The 19310-nt window shown below is 34.6% G+C and overlaps 1 protein-coding gene across 1 annotated transcript; it reads right to left on the bottom strand.

The window, feature by feature from the left end:
- Positions 1–8752: 8752 nt before the first annotated feature.
- Positions 8753–10351, bottom strand: LOC143227180 (insulinoma-associated protein 1a-like). The gene has a single exon (XM_076458678.1). The coding sequence runs from the start codon at positions 10228–10230 to the stop codon at positions 8950–8952; it is 1281 nt and encodes a 426-aa protein (XP_076314793.1). The 5' UTR covers positions 10231–10351; the 3' UTR covers positions 8753–8949.
- Between the last annotated feature and the right edge of the window lie 8959 nt (positions 10352–19310).

The following is a 19310-nucleotide window of genomic DNA, read 5'->3' as shown; positions in this document are numbered from 1 at the left end:
TTGGATGCCCGGTATTCACCGAGTTACTGACGTCATATATAGTAGTTAAAATGATGTGATCTTAATCTACGTAATTTCATGGACATAAAAATGTAGCTAAACGTTACTCATGATATTAAATTAAAAAGCTTATGATGAATGGGTCAGTGAAAAAGCACTGAAATGTCAAGAAAGGAAATGATATGAAATAAAAGTGAAAAAAAACATTAAAAATAGTTGGACAAAAATCTGTTCAACTACAGCCGACGAATTAAATCGAAAAATCTGACCTGATTACCTCTTCCACAATCACCTAAGTTAAAATTAATCTTTTTTTTTCACATTCGCAGTGTTAAAATTGGAACAGAATTATATCTCAGTAGTTAAAGTGTCACTTGAAGACATTAATATATTTGCCTGAGTGAAACTCCAGGCTAAACGCCCAAACAGATATGGATCCAAGGCGGGTAGGTTTGTAGAAAACAACAATGTAGAAGAAAAACAAAAGGTTTAATGTTTATAATAATATTTTAGAGGCAGAGAAATTTTCTTATTACTTTATACAAATGTGAGACGTTATCAGACTGTCAGTTAAAAGCAGTCTAAGAGCGTAATGAACACTTAACTTCACAATTATGGCAAATGTAGACTATTATTATTCAATTATAAGCGTAACTTGTGATCTAAAGTGAACTCATGAGTATTAGATTCCAAGTTTGTCGTAGTGCAGTTTTATAACACATCTCTGTTATTTATTTTGTTATAGTACAGTGAAAATACACTACGTTGTGAAATGTGTTATAGTAGAGTGTAAATACATTATGTTATGAAGTTTTTTATAGTACAGTTCTATAACACACCTTTGTCGTTTATTTTGTTACAGTACAGTGAAAATACACTATGTTGTGAAATTTGTTATAGTACAGTTTTATAACACACCTTTGTTCTTTATTTTGTTATAGTACAGTGAAAATACACTATGTTATAAAGTTTGTTATCGTACAGTTTTATAACACACCTTTATTCTTTATTTTGTAAGACACACTCGTAGAACTTTCCCCAATAAAGCGGAGATTGTGGTCTTTAAGGAGCAAAACCACCCCTTTAAAAACACGCAGATGATGATTGATTAATTTTACTCAAAATGATATTCTGTTCTTATATATAGTTTTGTAGCATCCTAATCTCGTGTCTGTTATAATACAATTATTTAATCCAATGCTAAACTGTAATTGTACTTCAATATTTTGCGATTAACTAATAGATGGTATCAGTAACCTTTGTCTCATATTTTCATGCTTAAATTACCCAATTTAGAGACAGCACGTTTTTGTGTTCATGAGCAAACTTCTTTACCACAACTGTTGAGGGTTACCCTTTGCAGAGTGGGACAAGAAATATGATACTAAACATCTTGCTCCTAGTGTTGAGGTATCATCTGGTATAGGAAATCAAGTACCACACGAACAAAGTATATTTGATGAATAAAATTGTATTTATTTTTGTAAAAAAACAGTAGACAATCACACAAAACGTTTGAAAAACACACAAATCACATTCCATAAGTCTAAAGTAAAGCATTTGTTTTCTTTATCCAGGTAAGTGAGTTCACGTACAACCTACACTAAACCAATACGAACAATAATTCTCCTGTAGTTGACTAGATTCTACCCAGACAAAGTAAAGTACATATTTAGTGCTTTACTAAATATTGTTTTAAACACGACATATATCTTATCTATCTACCTATCTATCTATTTATTACTATATATATCTATATAAATATTTATATATATATTTGTAGATACATTGTTCACATAATTTCTGATACATTAACAAATGTGTTCTTTCTTTTAGTCCCTTGCTTTAAAACACAGTAAATACTAACATATACATATATTTATACATACAACGTTCGACACATGCAAATGCTGATACCGTACGAAGATGCATTTCCTTAAAATACAGCGGACAACTTGTGGGGACGTCACTGGTTGAGCACCAGTTTTCATGGATTGGAGAGCTCAGTGTTGCTCTGTAATGGTGGTAATTCTGATATTTTCAAATATGAAATATCGAAAAAAATCTTATAACATAATATCAGTGTTTAAGAACTATGTAAAAAAAATCAAAGTATTTATGACAACAAACGGTTGAAAGTGTTTTATAAACTAAACGGTCGTGTAGTAAATAATGATCTCTGCTGAAATGGTCATGAAATGATTTTATAATCTCTATTGTTTACTTTGCACTAATAAACCTCACACTATGATAAATAAAGACTTGAAAATAGTCGTTGAATAGACAAAAAAAACTAAGAAAAATATTACACTGTTTAAAAATTTATTTATCACATTCAAGCTCTAACTCCACGTAACCTTTAGTTACCTGAACAGACACTGATCCTCTGGGGAACAACTATTGCCAGTTTAAGTTCATACCAGAGACACGACTGCAGTGAAAACAGTTCGTGTTGTATTGCTCAAAACAATGTTGTAGACTGTTTGCATTTTGTTTATAAGTGTTGAATACTGTTCATGTATTGTCCAGGACAATATTCAAGATAGTTTTCGATTTGTTTAGAACGATACCGAAAACTGTCCCCTTCTTCCTTGGAGCAAGAGTTCGTGTTATAAGATATTAGTGTGGTATACACAACAGTGTTGAATATAGTTAATATGCTACCTTAAATAACGTTGCTAACAGTCAGTTTTACAAGATACTAGTTTGATGTCTACAACAGTGTAGAACATAGTATGTTACCTTTTGTAACGTTGGTAACAGTCAGTTTTACAAGATATTACTGTGATGTCCACAACAATGATGAACATAGGTCGTGTTATAAGATAATATTTCCTTGTTATTTAAAACAATTCTGAAGTGAGTCCAAGTCATTTTCAAGACAATAATTAAATCAATTTCTCTTTTAAGAGAATACCATAATTTTGAGAAAAGGTTTATTTGCTAAACCATTTTGAAAACGTTCCATGTGACGAAACATTAGTATCAAGGCTTGTTTTCATTGAAGACAGTTCTACAAAATAACCGTTGAAAAATATGTTCTGTTGTTATAAGGATAACAATATTGAAGACATTCTGGAAGGCATTACACATGTTTTAAAGAAAGAGGTAATAAAGTATGGTACAACACAGTTTTAAGGCAGGCGACACAAAGTCAAATATATTTTCGTACAAAAATACGTTGAAGGACGTCTTGAAGCATACGTAAGTTACGAAAACTACCGTTTATTGGATCTGTTATTTCCTCACAATGGACGGCTTTTGTGTAGATTTATGCCAATATTTTTATGTCGAATATAATGTTTTGTTTCAATGTAGACAAGGAAATTATATTCGACTTTTCTTTAGCTGAGTTTTCAGTATTATTCCAGTTCTTCAAAACCATATCAAGCTTTAACTCCTCGCCCAATTAGAAATGTTTGTAAATTGAAAGTTACGATTTGTAAAATTCCTTTGCAGCGAATATTTAAACAGCGTAAACGTTTTTCAATCCTAAAATAAAGGGGAACTTCCGAATTATGCGATTTACTCTGTTAAAAACACATTGCCAGCTACTCAATAAAATTACTTTAGATTCAAAAAGAGTTTTACTTTCGATAATAATTTAAATATTACTTAACTAATAAAAATTGGTTAAAAATACAAATATTAATTATACAACAAAAGCTATCTGAAACGTATATCAGAAAAAAACACACAATTAAATTATTTTGTTTATTTTTAAGACACGGAAGTAATAAAGATACTGTTTAAAAATGTAACGATTTGTATTATTATTCTTGATATATAAATCTATGCAGAATAATTTCTTTTTTTTTTTTGCAAATGCTGGCCTGCAGCAAATTTTAATTTAACCTAAATACCCCTTAATTTTTAATATAAAAAATGGATATCTTTGCTATCAAACTCAGCATCATAAATAGAAAAATAAACGTTGCTAAGGATATACTCGTTAGTTGGTGGTTTTAACAGTCCGCCGTTGTAATAGTGGTAAATTTACGAATTTAGAGCGTTGAAATCCCGGGTTCTATTGCTCGCGATTGGTACAAAAGATAGCTTAACGTGGATTTGTCCAAGAAACAAACAGTTGTTTTTAATAATTTTTCTCTTAGTATTCCTATTAATAGGATTAGTATCTTAACTTGAATGTACACGTATACATTTCACTTAAAAATGGTAAGATCTTTTTCAAACATAGGTGACAGCATATGTGTATAGAGTAACTCACTGTGTAGCAATTTCATAATTAAAGCAAGGATGGTATTTTAAAAATATTATTTTCACATGACAGTTATAGTTGAACATTAAAAGCATCTGGTAGTGCAGCTTTAAGGAAACACGAAACAATATAAATAAATGTCGAATAGATTATTTTGCGTAGGTTGGTATAAAAAAAAGAAAAGAAAAAGAAATATTCTGTGTATGTTTTTAATAGCAAAGCCATATCTGGTTATCTGCTGAAAAAAAAAGACGATTATCCGATTGAAACGTTATCAAAGAAACTAGGCATGTATGTACCTCCCAGTGGCACAGAAGTACGTCTGCAGGCTTACAATGCTGGAAACCGGGTTTCGATATTCGTGGTAGCATATTGTATATTTTGATGCTTAACCATAAACATATGGGCAAGTATGCATTTTGCAAAGAATAATTTACGATATATCAGAATCAGAAGTATAATGAAGCAGCTACAGATGAATGGCCAGATTTCAACAAATACAGTAAACTTAAATCAGAAATATGTATGAGGGCTACACAATAGGTTTCAATACGTGTTGGTCTTCACTAAGAGATAAAGCAAGACAATTTAACTTGAAATAAATTAGAAAGAGAAAAATAACTAGTACAAAGATAAAAAAACGATAATGTTGTTTGTAAGGTTAAATATCAGTTACTAATGAGCGCACGTTTAATATTATGACAAGCTAGAAAGAGTTTATATATTTTGCGGAAATATGAGCTAGGGCGTTTATAAATTCAGTTAAAAGATGGACAAGGACGTTAGAATGAAAGATGAACAGAAACCTTGATAAATTCGGTGAAAAGATGGGCTACGATCGATATACTGAGTGGAAATATGGGTGAGTAACAAGAGGAATTATGAAGTTTATAAATTCAGCGACAGGATAGGTCAGGACATCATAATAACATAGCGACAAGATAGGCTGGGATGTCAATAAGTTCACTGACAAGAAGGACTAGGAGGTTGGTATATTCAGTAGAAATTTAGGTTAAGACATTTGTTAAATTTGGTGACAAGATGAACAAGGACGTTGACATATTTAGTAAAAAGAATAGATAGACCGATTGATAAATTCAGTGAAATAAGAGGTACAACTGTTAATAAGTCCAGTAGAAAGATGATATTGATATCAAATGAAAAGATGGAATAGGATGGGATTATACTTTTAGTAGAGAGCTGAGCTCGGATGGTTGACGTCTTCAATAGAACATTGAGGTAGGATGAGTAAATATGTTTACTTTAATATACACTAGTTTATTTTATGACTGAATGATAAAAAGACATGTTATATTCGTTAGGAAAACAGAAACTATTTGGGTGTTTCCTAGGAATCTGATAAATTTAAAATATCTCTTTTGATATTGTAATATGGTATTAGAAGCAAACAAAGTTTCAAAAAAAACTTGCTGGTATTCAAGTAGTGGACTTGACAAGGGTCAGTAAAGTTTAACAGCATAAGTCCATACCCTAGAGGACATGGTAAAAAACGAGCGAAGAATTGTAAGTTTCCTGGTAAAGAAAAACATAGGACACTTTTAGCCTATAGTTTAGATATCTGTGAGAAAATAATGTGAAAAATAGGATAGTTTTCGGTAAAGAATTACAAAGAAATGTTTTAGCCTAGAGTTTAGAGACCTGTGAGAAAAATAGGCTAGTTTTCAGTAAAGAATTACAAAGAAAAGTTTTAACCTAGAGTTTAGAGACCTGTGAGAAAAATAATGTGAAAAATAGGCTAGTTTTCAGTAAAGAATTACAAAGAAAAGTTTTAGCATAGAGTTTAGAGACTTGAGAGAAAAAAAATAAATAAAAAAGTCTAATTTTTCAGTAAAGGATCAATAAAAAATATTAGGTACATTTTTGTTAGTGCCATCTTAGCTCTCGTAATTACGCTTTCTTTTCTTCTTAGAAACATATTTTATGAACATAATAAGCAATGCTTAAATACTTTATCACAATGACAATTCTTGTTACAACCTTGAAGTAAAATTACCACTTAACTCTCTCTCTAAACAATGTTTAGAACACACAACTGTGAAATATTTTTTACAGATATCCCAAGAAAAAACTGCTCTTGACTTGGTATATTGCAGAAAAAAACAAACAAAGAAAACGCCAACCCCCCCCCCTCCAGTGGCTCAGCGGTATGTCTGCGGACTTACAACGCTAAAATCCGTGTTTTGATACTCGTGGTGGTCAGAGCACAAATAGCTTCTTGTGTAGCTTTGTGCTTTATTCAAAACAACAACAACAAAACGCCAAATTCGAAAGTATTTGTCAAACATTTTCATTTCGTAATTTTAACGTTTCCTGATAAACAAGATTATAATTAATACAGTACATTACGTAAAAATATTAATTAGTAATTACAATATATGTTAAATGGAAATGGGATACGTTCTGTGAAAACATGCGTCGAATATAACTATAACTATAATAAGCATTAAATTTTTAAAGATATAATTCTCATAAACCTATGATACTTATAAAATGTTCGTTTGTTTATTTTTTGAATTTCGCGCAGAGTTACACGAGGGCTATCTGTGCTAGTCGTTCCTAATTTTGCAGTTTAATACTAGAGGGAAGACAGCCAGTCATCACCACCCACCGCCAACTGTTGGGATACTTTTTTATCAATGAACAGTGAGATTGACCGTCACATTTTAACGCCCCTACGGCTGAAAGGGCGAGCATGTTTGGTGCGACGGGGATTCGATCCCGCAACCTTCGGATTACGAGTTGAACATCTGAACCCACCTGGCCATGCCGGGCTATTATGTGTGTGTTTTCTTATAGCAAAACCACATCGGGCTATCTGCTGAGTCCACCTAGGAAATCGAACCCCTGATTTTAGCTTATAGTATCTGTAGTTAAAACATGTCGAACAAAATTACGCCACATATGCAGCACGTTTCGTGAAAATATATCAGTTGAGAGAAAAATACATCAAACATTATATTTTGTCCAAACATTTTTTTCCAATAGAACTAAAATAGACATGTTTCTGAAAATATTTGTCAAGCAAAGCGGCGATGCAATTTACATAATTGCAGAAAATATCTTATCAAATCTTCTTTAATAATTAAAAGCCTTTCAAGAAGTTTAATGAAGATTAGCTTAGAAATTACGAACTTACAAAAATAGAAGTGCTAATTTTACATAGTAATAACCACCTTAAAACAGTGTAAGTTCAAGCAAACAAAATACAAAAAGACATGCTAGAATCTTGGCACGCTGAAGAACTAACACCTTTGTATGTTGTAATATATACACATATGTTTACATATATGTAAAGATTTCAAAAAAAGAGGACGGATTGAAAGGCTTACACGAGACAAAGCAACGTAACAATTCTTGAATCGATTTAAATTGTAATGCTATAAACGCAGCAAACAACTTCTGAATAACACATAGTTGGAACAGCTACCAAAATTGGTACCATTTGATTACATACACACGTTCGCGCGCGCGAACACAAACACACACACAAACAAATACATATATATTAAAAGCTTTCTTTACAATATCGGTTCACAAAAAGTATGAAAGAATACCAAAACAAATTCTGTAAGGATGGAAAATTTTCATATACACGCATACTTTACACGAATAAAGTGTTGTTTAATGTACCTATAAATCACATACACACACATATTCGATCCTTGTAGCAAGAAAAGTGCTAGCTAAGCTCTATTCTACTACAGTACAGTAGCAGTGGACAACATTTTTGAAGCAATACCTGTGGTTTGGGTTGAAATTCAAACTGAGCCTCTACTCTTTCTTGAGTGGGACGATAGTTCGGTTTTTATTTTAAATTAAAGCTTCAGTACAGGGATCAAAACGTGTACTACTCAAGTATCAACAGAGGAATACTCCGAATTACAACCTTAGAATGATTAAAATCCCCAAAGGGTTCCATAACTCTTAACAAGAAGTGGGGTAGAAGATTATGTCTTTCACATGATGGCTAAGACAAAAGACAATGGAATAGTAAAGCTCCTATAGGAGCATACTCATATAGTAAAATAAATAAAGCACACTGTGTTGAGTAACTTTATCTATAACATCAGTTTGTGGGAATACAAAACCTCAACTCCTTATCTTTGTATGTTTGTTTTTAAGACTGATATATCTGCTAATTCAGATGTCCCTTCAGGTCGGTATCAGTTTCTTTACCGCTGTATATATGCTAGTCTGAACTTTCTTTCACCCACGTGAGAGAAGGTTAAAACACATTACTCAACTAGCTATAATACTGCTATTAACCTAAGAGATATAAAGTATTTTGCTGTCATTAGCAAAGAGTATAATAACGGACCTTTGAAAATAATTATAGTCCAAAATAAAACAAGGAGTGTATAACATTATCGCTTGTGGCTTTATACACATATATATACATGTCTGTATATAAATAAATAAAAAAGCAATACCACATTTTAAGCTATATCTTATAAACTATAATAATTAAAAAACTATAACAAAATGTACTTATTTCCACACTGGAATCTGACTAGTTGACTTGCTGATGAAAAATATCTTTGAATGATTTTTTTTATGTTGCTCCATATGAAGGTCTGGTCGAAATGAATCTTGGTATTTTTACTAGTTTGAAAAACAGAAAACTAAAAACTAAATCCATGTGGACTGGTGGAGTATCAAATAGTGACAAAGGTGACTAGATAAGAAGAGTATAATAGTTAATATGTTCACTAAGCAGAGAACTGGGGAGTAATGTTTGGGAGCTGTTGTAGAAGAAGTCTCCTGCTTTCCACTGGGTGGTAGGTGGTAAGGTGGTGACTCAAGCTTCCTGGGCTGTAAAAGATACTTGGGCAGAATTTGCATGGGTAGAAGATGTCTCCCAGGTGAGGATCCTGGAGTGAAGATAACATTCCAGGGTGAATTAAATTGTGTTTGGAACGATCCGCCAAACTTCTGAAACCTTTGCCACATTGGCAGAAATAGTCTATGTCAGAATTTTCCATTACTTTATTGTGTGTTTGGACGTGTTTTTTAAGATATGTCTGCCGCTTGAACTTCTTCCCGCATACCTCACACTCGAACTTTTCCCCTTCCCCAATTTCTCCCGCACCCGACTCAAGCACAGGTGGATCTGACGAAGGTGCAGCTGAGTTTTCAGTGGAGGAGGGCTTTGTCTGGGTGGCGGGGAAGTTGGTTGATGTGGTTACAGTAGCTTGACGAGGTTTGTGCCAGCGACGGTGAGAAGCCAAGTTGGCTGGACAATTGAAAACCTTATCACAGTCCGGACAGCGGTATTCCACGTGGACTATACGAGAACAGCGGTGCTGAGCGAGACAGAAAGCATCGACGAATTCATCCTTACATAGCTGGCACGTGTAGGCCCCCAGTTTGTTGTCGATCTTAGCTAGCTCGGCTTTGGCTTCTTCGCTAACGGATACAAGGTTAAGACTAGGATCAATGTCACCTTGTTTAACAGACCCTGTCATTTCTTCGTCACTGTCCAGATCGAGGATAAACATTCCCGAAACTGGAGATGTCTTATTGTCGTCAAAGTTTAGATTACGAGCAAATTTTCCTTTCCGGAGAGGCTTCGTTTTGCGTTCAGTATCGGGACTTGTTGACAGGGTTCTCTTTTTTGGAGTCGGATACAAATGGGGTGGTTGAGTAGTTTTGATAGGTTGAGGAGGAGTTGCAGGAAGCTGATCCAGAAGAGGTGTTTCCTTTGTTGGGGACCGACGTACTGTGGTAAGTTCCAGTGGCTCGTCTTGTTCTTCTGCCAGGCCACTAAACACCACTGACGGAATTGAGGTTACTGTGTAGCTCTCATGTTGTTCTACCTCCGTTCTACGACTATATGAGAAAATCCTCGTGCTTTCAGAAACAGGATTATGTTGACTATCTTTGTCTAAAGTAATAGTTCTGTGTGCAATGTCTACACACTGTCTCGGTCGAGCTTCTAGATAGGTATGTGGGTGACAGCCGGACCGTTTCACCAGGAACCCGCGTGGCATGGTAGTAGGACGGTTTCACAGCAGAACCAGGAAAGAGAAACACTCAACACATACTGCCAGCTGACTGATTTACCAAGCAACGGCGTCTATGGAGCACGTGCATACGTTTGCCCACGCTCTTTTCTACATGACAGTAATTTTGTCGACAACCGTATCACATACCTTTGTCTTTTATTCCTCATGCTTTTCAGTGATCACGTGATACTTGCTCCGCCTCAGAACATCAATGATTATGAAGCGTAAAGTGTTATTGGATAAACGTCACCGAACCTCTTATAATTCAGCCAATGAAAGCATTAATTTCTTTCTTTCTTCCTCTTCAAACTTGAAAGTTGATGGTACAAAAATAAAAGTTTATAGAAATCATATAGAAGCTGCTGTTGCCATGTTTTTTCATTAGTTACGTAACATCCTCAATATTTAACAAAATCTGTTCAGGGTAACACTGATATTTCGTCGAATACAAAAAGACTAGAGAAAAATTAATTAACAACGAGAAATAAAAAGTAACTAAGGCTTCAAAGTAAGAGAAGATACAGATTTATACAATGTAATAACTGCCTAATCTATAAGAGTGAATGCCTTGACCAGTGTATGACACACTGAATTCGAACACATAAAAACATCTATTCCAAAGTAACTATACTCTGTATAAAACATGCAGAATTATTGGGATAAAAACACCCAAACAGTAATTTAGCAACAGCTGATGTGTCCACTTCAATACAAAATGCAATAGTCAGTAGTTAATGACAGTACTTGTCATTCCCTGGTAGTTAAGCGTTAAGCTACAGTGGTTATAACGCTAAAAATAATGGTTTCATATCTGCCATAAACATGGCGAAGATAGCTCATTGAGTAGCTTAGCGCTTAATGATAAACAAAGAACCATGAACGTCTGTAAAAACCCGGGAGGCTGAAGAGACCTAAGTTAAATTATAATCAATGTTATATTTGCTAACAATATTGTTTAGAATGTTTAACATATCTATTTCTTTTACTATCATACTTTTGTTTACTTGTTTTTGAATCTCGCGCAAAGCTAAACGAGGGCTACCTGTACTAGCTGCCCCTAATTTTGCAGCGTAAGACTAGAGGGAAGGCAGCTAGTCATCACCACCCACCGCCAACTCTTGGGCTACTCTTTTACCAACGAATAGTGGGATTAGCTGTCAGTTTATAGCGCTTACACAGTTGAAAGGACAAGCATGTTTGGTACGACGGGAATTCGAACCCGCGACCCTCAGATTACGAGTCGAGATCTTTAACTACAGTAGCTGGTCATGCTGGGCTATTTTTTGTTATAAAGACTACTTTGCATTGTTAACTTAGTGGTTATGCGGTTAAACTATATTTTCTAAGCTCACCGAATCTTGTGAGATATCATCCAGGCTACGTCCAGTAAGAATATTACATTGTCATAACAATGTTTTTTAATCATCGCAAATAAGAACGTAAGAAAAAACATAGATAATTAGCTCCATTCTTTAAAAATAGGACTTACGTTGAAAGCTTGGTTTAATTGGAATTTATTATCAATATATTTAGAGGATAGAGAATAGGAACAATTATAAGAGAAAAATATTCAGTTATTTTAAGCACGTGGCTTCAAAGTAGAGTATCTGTGCTCTACTCACTGCGGGCATTGAAATCGTAATTTTAGCTTCATAAGTCTGTAGACCTTCCGCTGAGCCACTGAAAAGAACGCAATATAAAAAAAAAGCTTAGCTATCTTTATTTTTCGTTAAAACGAACGTAGTAAGTTATGTGTATTCAAACAAACTGATACTAGGGAAATTGGTAAGAAATGAAACTATACACTAGAATAGGATTACGTATGTAACTGATAAATATAAGGAACTAATATTTTTTTCAGTTTTGAAATAAGTTGCAACAAACTTTCGTACGCAACCATATCATTCAAGTACATTTGGGAATTATTTGAGCACTTAACTCTAATGATTACAAAATAACTTACACCTAACTAAAAAATTAAAAAAGAGAGAAAGGGGGTGGGTTCATAATAAGATAATAATAATGTTGGTTTTTCCTAAAAGTAGTTTGAATTTTATATATTGCTCATGAGAAAAATTACACTTTCTTCTCATAAACTGAGTACATTTCTTCGCGAAATCAAGAGATAGCTTCATCGTTTTTAATAATATGAATGAAATCGCAGTAGGTTGTTTACGTGGTGATTTAGCATACGATATTCTACATAGGTTTTAATATTGATTCTTGTTATCAAACTGTACAAGTTGGTTAAATTTATGCCCTACCTTATATTTTATAGAAAATATTATCAGATAATTTATTACACGTGAACGTATCGAAGAAAAAAACTTAATAACATTGTTTTCACTTGTAGTTAGTACAAACTAGACGTGTTTTCAGCGACTTTATAGCAGTTGCATGAATTGTAAAGCTAAGACGAAATAAAAAACAAACCGAAAATGACCCATTACTGTAACTGGGGTTTTAGAGCGCTGACGCTTCTCTTCCGAAGCCTGGTGGTGCGTGCGCTAAATTCACAATCTACAAGTCGCGAATTATAATCCCACCACCAAACACGCTTGCTCTTTAAACTATGGGGCGTTGTAAAGTTACGATCAATCGCCCTTTTCGTTGATACATAAGTAGGTTGGGTGTCTGTGGTGGGTGATAATGACTACCTGGTTTCTTTCTATTCTATAACTCATACATTATGAACGGCTAGCGCCGCTAGCCTTCGAGTAGCTTTGTACGAGTGTGTGTTTTTCTTATAGCAAAGCCACATCAGGATATCTGCTGAGCCCACCGAGGGGAATCGAACCGTAAATCCGTAGACTCACCGCTGTGTTAGCAGAGGACAGCTTTGTATGAAATTAACAAAACATACGCTACACTTTAGCTTGCATTTATATTATTTTATCCACAAGAGAGGACCTTATTTATTTTAATTTTAAAGTTGTTGTAGTTTTTTCTGTTTTTATAGTGCTTCCTTGTCAAAGAGATCATTATAATTTACAAAGTTTAAAGTAATTTAGAGTAATCTTCGTAGATAAATTTATAGCTTAGTTTTCTGGAGATATTATTCTTTAATACTATACTCTTCAAAAAAAGAAACGCAAAAGGCAAAATTTGAGACATATTGTTAACAAGTTTATTCCGGGTAGTTCTGTACGACATGTGTGAAACTTTGCACATTCACTGCTGAACATCCAAAGTCTGCAAAGGCGAAGTCCACGCTCACTAGTTGAAGTTTAACGTCACTCAACGTCAATAACGAGTATGTCTCCCGTGAGCATCAATAACTGCTTGACATTTCCTGCCCATGGAAGCGATGAGATAACGAATCACATCCTGTGGAATGGCTGTCCACTCAGCCTGCAAAGCTGCTACAAGCTGAGGTAGAGTCTGCGGTTGAGGTTGTAGCCGTCGCAGACGTCGGTCCAACTCGTCCCAAAGATGTTCGATGGGGTTTAAATCTGGTGATCTGGAGGGCCAGGGAAGAACGTTGATGTTGTGGTATCTCAAGAAGACAGTGGTGAGTCGGGCTGTGTGAAGACGGGCGTTGTCATGTTGAAAAACGTCGTTGACGTTCACCATTATGGGTTGCACATGGGACCTAAGTGTCTCGTCGACGGTTGCGTACGGTCTGATCGGAAATCCTACGCAGCCCTGGTATGGTTGAGGCAGTAGACGTCGCAGTGGTGGTCCTATCCCGAAGGTGACGTAACCGGATGTAGCGATCTTGTGCGGGCGTGGTCACACGAGGTCTGCCAGGTCGTGGACGGTCACGAGTTGATACATGTTGTTGGTGACGATTCCATAGCCTTGTGATGGTGCTTGGGTGGACATTCACAGCTCTGGCAACATCTGATCGAGATTCGCCTGCTTCCAAGTGACCAATGGCGTTGTGCTTCAGTCAGTCTTGGCGTAACTGTATTGCGTGTCGGTGGCTTAACACTGAGCTATGGAAACCGAGAACCCGTTACTTTTATAAGGATTTTGCACATGTTGCACTTGCAGAACATGCAGATCTCTCAAACAAATTTATTGGACACGCATGCGTTTTTTCGAAAAATCCGATGTTTTCCTCCGTTTTCAAAGTGCACAACTTTTATTGTCATTTTGGTCTGACAATCAGTGCCTTAACACGTGTAACATCACATACTTTGAGCTTGTAACGTTATTACATATATTTCTCTTTAAAATAACAAAAATATTCCTTTTGCGTTTCTTTTTTTGAAGAGTATATTTACTTTTTAGTATTCAACTACAAAAACAAAACAAAACCAATAATGGGAAAATGACAAAAGAATTAAAGTTAGAATACTTTGTTTTAGAACTTTGCTACCAGATGTTGTTTCATAGAAACATCTTATTATTCAGTTGATATTTATTTCCATGAGTAAATAACTTACTAAGAAACTTACATCTTGAAATAGTGATCTGTCCTCGTTTCATCGCAGCAAACAGTATCCGTTCCAATACTTTCATTTATTCGTCTTGAAAAAAAAAAAGAAATATATATATAACTTTAACAATTATTTGCTTCCCCAGTGGCTCAGGGGTAAGTCTGTCCCCCGTTGGTACAGCGGTAAGTCTACGGATTTACAACACTAAAATCAGTTTCGATTTCCCTCGGTGGACATAGCAGGTAGCTCGATGAGGCTTTGTTACAAGAATCACACAAGCACACGCGCAGTAAGTCTGCAAGCTTAGGACGCTCAAAATCAGTTGTTTTTTATTCGTGCTGGGCAGAGCACAAACAGCCTACTGCGTATCGTTTTTTTGCTGAATGATTACCAAACCAAGAATTATTTTAAAAAATTAGACAAAGAAATCAAGTATAATTTTTAAAGTCGTTTTTTTCTAAGACAGGATATTTTACTGGTGATTTTAATCGAGTCATTTGTTCAAGTAGCTGTAGCAGTACTTATGGGGTAAAGCAGCGCGAAATAGTAAATATATTAAAATAATGTTATTTCCCACCTATTAATTAAAATGCAACGAGAAGTTCAGATTTATCCCTAAAAGAGAATAAACAGTGGTATTTGATCCAAGCAGTTTATTTCATTAATCCATTTAAACGTTTAAAAATACTAGTTTTTATAATAATATGATAGAACGGTTTTAAGTGAAAAATAAGTAGATTATATTCCTTTGAAACGTTCTGTGCTAGAATTAAACCTATTGTCAAAATTTTGTTTTGGGAACGTTTTAATTTTTGAAAACTTGATTTCCCTTTCGCTTCAAAATTAAACACTTTAATCATAGGTCCTTACTGTTTAAAAGCAGCATTCGCTTAAACAGTATAACCTCATACTTCAACTACATATTCCACAACAGTCTTTTACTGAACTGTAATTTTCACACTTCAACTACATGTTCACCAACAGCATTTAACTGAACTTTAATTTCTCACACTTCAACAATCTGTTCATGAACAACCTTCGCTTCAGCAGTAAGTCCTCTCATTTTAGGATATATCCATTCACTTAGTGGTAAGTTTTAAATTAAACAGAAAGGCTTTACTTCAAAACTAATACTTATATAAAAGGAAAAGTTTTAATTGTTCCACATCAATCTTCCCTTCAACAGGTTTTGACAACATAGTTCTTAATAGAACAAAAGTTATTTAATTAAACTACAAGTCCTTGCTTTACATCAATAGCAAATTTGAAGTCCACAAAGTAAACTAGAAAAATGAATATTATCTTGAAAACAACATAACTGCGTAAACAGTTTATTTTTATAGAAGTTTTAAGTGTAGGTTAGGCATTTATGTCAAAATATAGCAGTTTTCATCCATCTGTTGTATTCTTTATTTCACTAGCAGTTCGTTGTTTTTAAAATAACTACAGCTGGTGACTAAGTCTGTTACACTTTTCAGTATGAACTATTCAACTGTAACTTTTGGGCTCAGTATGAGAAAGTGAAATAGATAACATGTGTCACGCAGATAAAGCGAATTAATCCAAGTTTTGCAGTCCTAAAATAGGATGCAAATTTAGCTGATAAGCAGGGATATATATATATATACGTTATTCTAGAAACTGTTTTTTATCCGATGAGACCCAAGTTGGCTCTCAGAGCATTGTAAGTTAGCTAACAAAGGAATTATTGTTGAACTTTTTAGGAAAGTGTGTTAGAACAATAACAGAGAAGCGAAACAGTGCGGTTTTCGACACACTTGACTACTGTATCTATTGGTGAATCCAGTCTGTTCTAAGTAGAGAACAATGACATAAGCTTCACTCGCACGTGTTACATACTGGAAAACGAACACGCATATGATAAGTAGAGCTATAGATAATACAATATGGATGGCAAGTGTACATAATGTATGTGCTCGTGTTCGTTTGTGTGTGGCACGTGATTATAGAGTTCAATGATAATCATATTTTCAGTAGCAAATTTTCGTTAGTTAAGTATACTACCATTAATTGCACATATTTTTGTCCAAAAGAGTGAACGGTTTTCTGAATGTTATCTAACAAAATTGATATAAAAATGGTTGAATTTAAGTTTCGTCTTTCTTTTACAAGCAGAAATACCGTGACCTAAACATATCATCTAGCCAGTATTCTTCACCATGTCATTAAGTGGTATGTATGATTGGAATCACATACTGAAACATCCAACTTTGAGTTTCAGCACAGATGTTATTAGAATGCCCGCCATTAGCGTTTAAATTATGAAGCAGAATTTAATTGAAGAACAACTACTAAAACGTGTGATTGTAGTTCTCTTAACATTACAACTTTCAAAGCGGTTGAGTTGGTTCTAAAGATGTCTTTGATGAGACGATTACACGTCAACACACAGATGCTTATAGAGAAAGAAGAAAAGTGATATTTTTGTGATAAGCTCATAATGCTTTGTTTGTTTGTTTTGAATTTCGCGCGAAGCTGCTCGAGAGCTATCTGCGCTAGCCTGCCCTAATTTAGCAGTGTAAGACTAGTGGAAAGGCAGCTAGCCATCACTATCCACCGTCAACTCTTGGGCTACTCTTTTACCAACGAATAGTGGGACTGACCATGGCTGAAAAGTCGAGCGTGATTCGAAACAGCGACCCTCGGATTACGAGTCGAACGCCTTAACCCACTTGGCCATGCCGGGTCCTTCGTAATGCAAGTAAACGAAAGTTATAAAAAATGAAACTCTGAAAGCCTTCATCTTCTTACAGCAAAATGAATCAGTGTCTTAGGTCAGTTCTAGCCTGTTGATTAGTGAGTTGGGCTGCATATGAAGGGTCTGAGACTTTAGATGCGATGTCGATAAACACGCTTCAAATTATTTGGTTCAAAGAGCTGCACAAAGCCATTAGGTAGTGAGTGCTGTCTTATTGTTGCTTTTCGTTGGTCACTAGTAGTTCAAAAATTAGGGATGGTTATATATCTGCACCTATGGTTTTCTAGCCTGGTCATTCATTTAACACCCTTGTACGTAAGGCCCATTTAGATTGAAAACCCCAATTCTTTGGTGACCTAGTTTTTTATTCTTTATGCTATTAATACCACAGTCACTAGTTCATGAGAGAAGTACAATGAATGCAATTTTAAGGAGTAATGAAACTATTAAATAGAATAACTAAAGGTCTGTGAATAATTACCTACATTTTCCATACATTCGTCTATCTAAGCCGGTCTTCAATTTGTGATAAAATTACTGAAAATAATTATATAGTATAAAGTACTCCGCTGGTACAGCGGTAAGTCTACGGAGTTACAACGCTAAAATCAGGGGTTTGATTCCCCTTGGTGAACTTAGCGGATAGCCTGATATGGCTTTGCTATAAGAAAACACACACCATAGTATAAATCCCACAATTTTTAAAACTTGCAACGCAGTAGTCTAGCAGCACACGGGTTCAAATCTGGAATTGGCGCCCATCACATGTTTTTCGATGGACGTTATGAACTTCGAGTTTGCTGATTTGATTCAGAATCTGAATGGTGCCACGTAAGTGTCCTTGAACGCCGTGAGATATTCAAGATGGCGACTAGTATAGCTGGAAAATCATATTTGCTCGTATCTCAGGTTCTCTGAGAAATAGCTCAACAAAATTTATGTCAACACCTAGGTTTTCGATATCCCCTAGTTCAGCTTATGTTTATTCCTGGATCATTCTTTAATCCGATATAGCGGCCAAGATGCTAGAGAAAACATGATTACATCACTGTCATAGCTTGAAATCAACATACCACCCTAAGCTCAGTGTCCATACTGAAGTTTTTAGGAATGATGAGTTTAATTAGCGAAATAGAAATAGAATTAAAGTGGATTCAAACCTAACATCTTACCATACTTCAGGCACATAATTATCTGGTTTAATTTCATCTCATAATTATGTTACATGAAGTATAATAATGAATGCTACTCTTAACCATTTCATTACAAAATATATTTATTACCAAACCAGGAACTAATCACATTATTATTTGCAATATGTGTATATAATAGTCAGATGTGTGTCTGCCATACTCTGTATCTCCTGTACGGTACGGTTAATAAAAAAACAAGATTATATATTAAAATGCTTATTTTCAAGAAGAGTACATTATAGGAATCTGCTCTTTTTTTGCAATTTCACAAAATGCCATACCCATATCGACATCGACCTGTCAGTCTTTGTATATGATAAATGGTCAATCTAAGAAAAAAAACTTATTAACAATAAAATTGTTTCATTTTGCGAAGAATTGTTTTCGAAAAATGTTCTCCATCAAGCGATTAAAAGATATGTTTCGAAGATAGAAATATGAACGGAAACAACGCATAAAGAGAGGAACGTGTTTGAGTATATATTTCTTGTTGTTTGGTTTATATGTATGTATGTATATATATATTGGTAAAATTAATTACATTTTAATGAAGTTAAATAGTAAAATAAGTAAAATCATAAGGTAGGTCTGCGTTAAAAATAGCAAACCCAAATCCCTGATAAATTATGTAATTTGTTATTTTAACTAAAGAAACAAGCCAAAACAGAAACAAATAACGCTGCATCAACTGAAAAGAACCCAGGGTACAAGCTACAATGTATGGTTATAAAATATACCCTCGGTTTTGGAGGGACTGCGGAAGTGGAA

The sequence above is a fragment of the Tachypleus tridentatus genome, chromosome 9, assembly GCF_004210375.1.
Source record: "Tachypleus tridentatus isolate NWPU-2018 chromosome 9, ASM421037v1, whole genome shotgun sequence".
Lineage (NCBI taxonomy): Eukaryota > Metazoa > Arthropoda > Merostomata > Xiphosura > Limulidae > Tachypleus > Tachypleus tridentatus.
The sequence above is the reverse complement of the archived record's forward strand: the minus strand, read 5'-3'. Positions and strand labels throughout refer to the sequence as shown.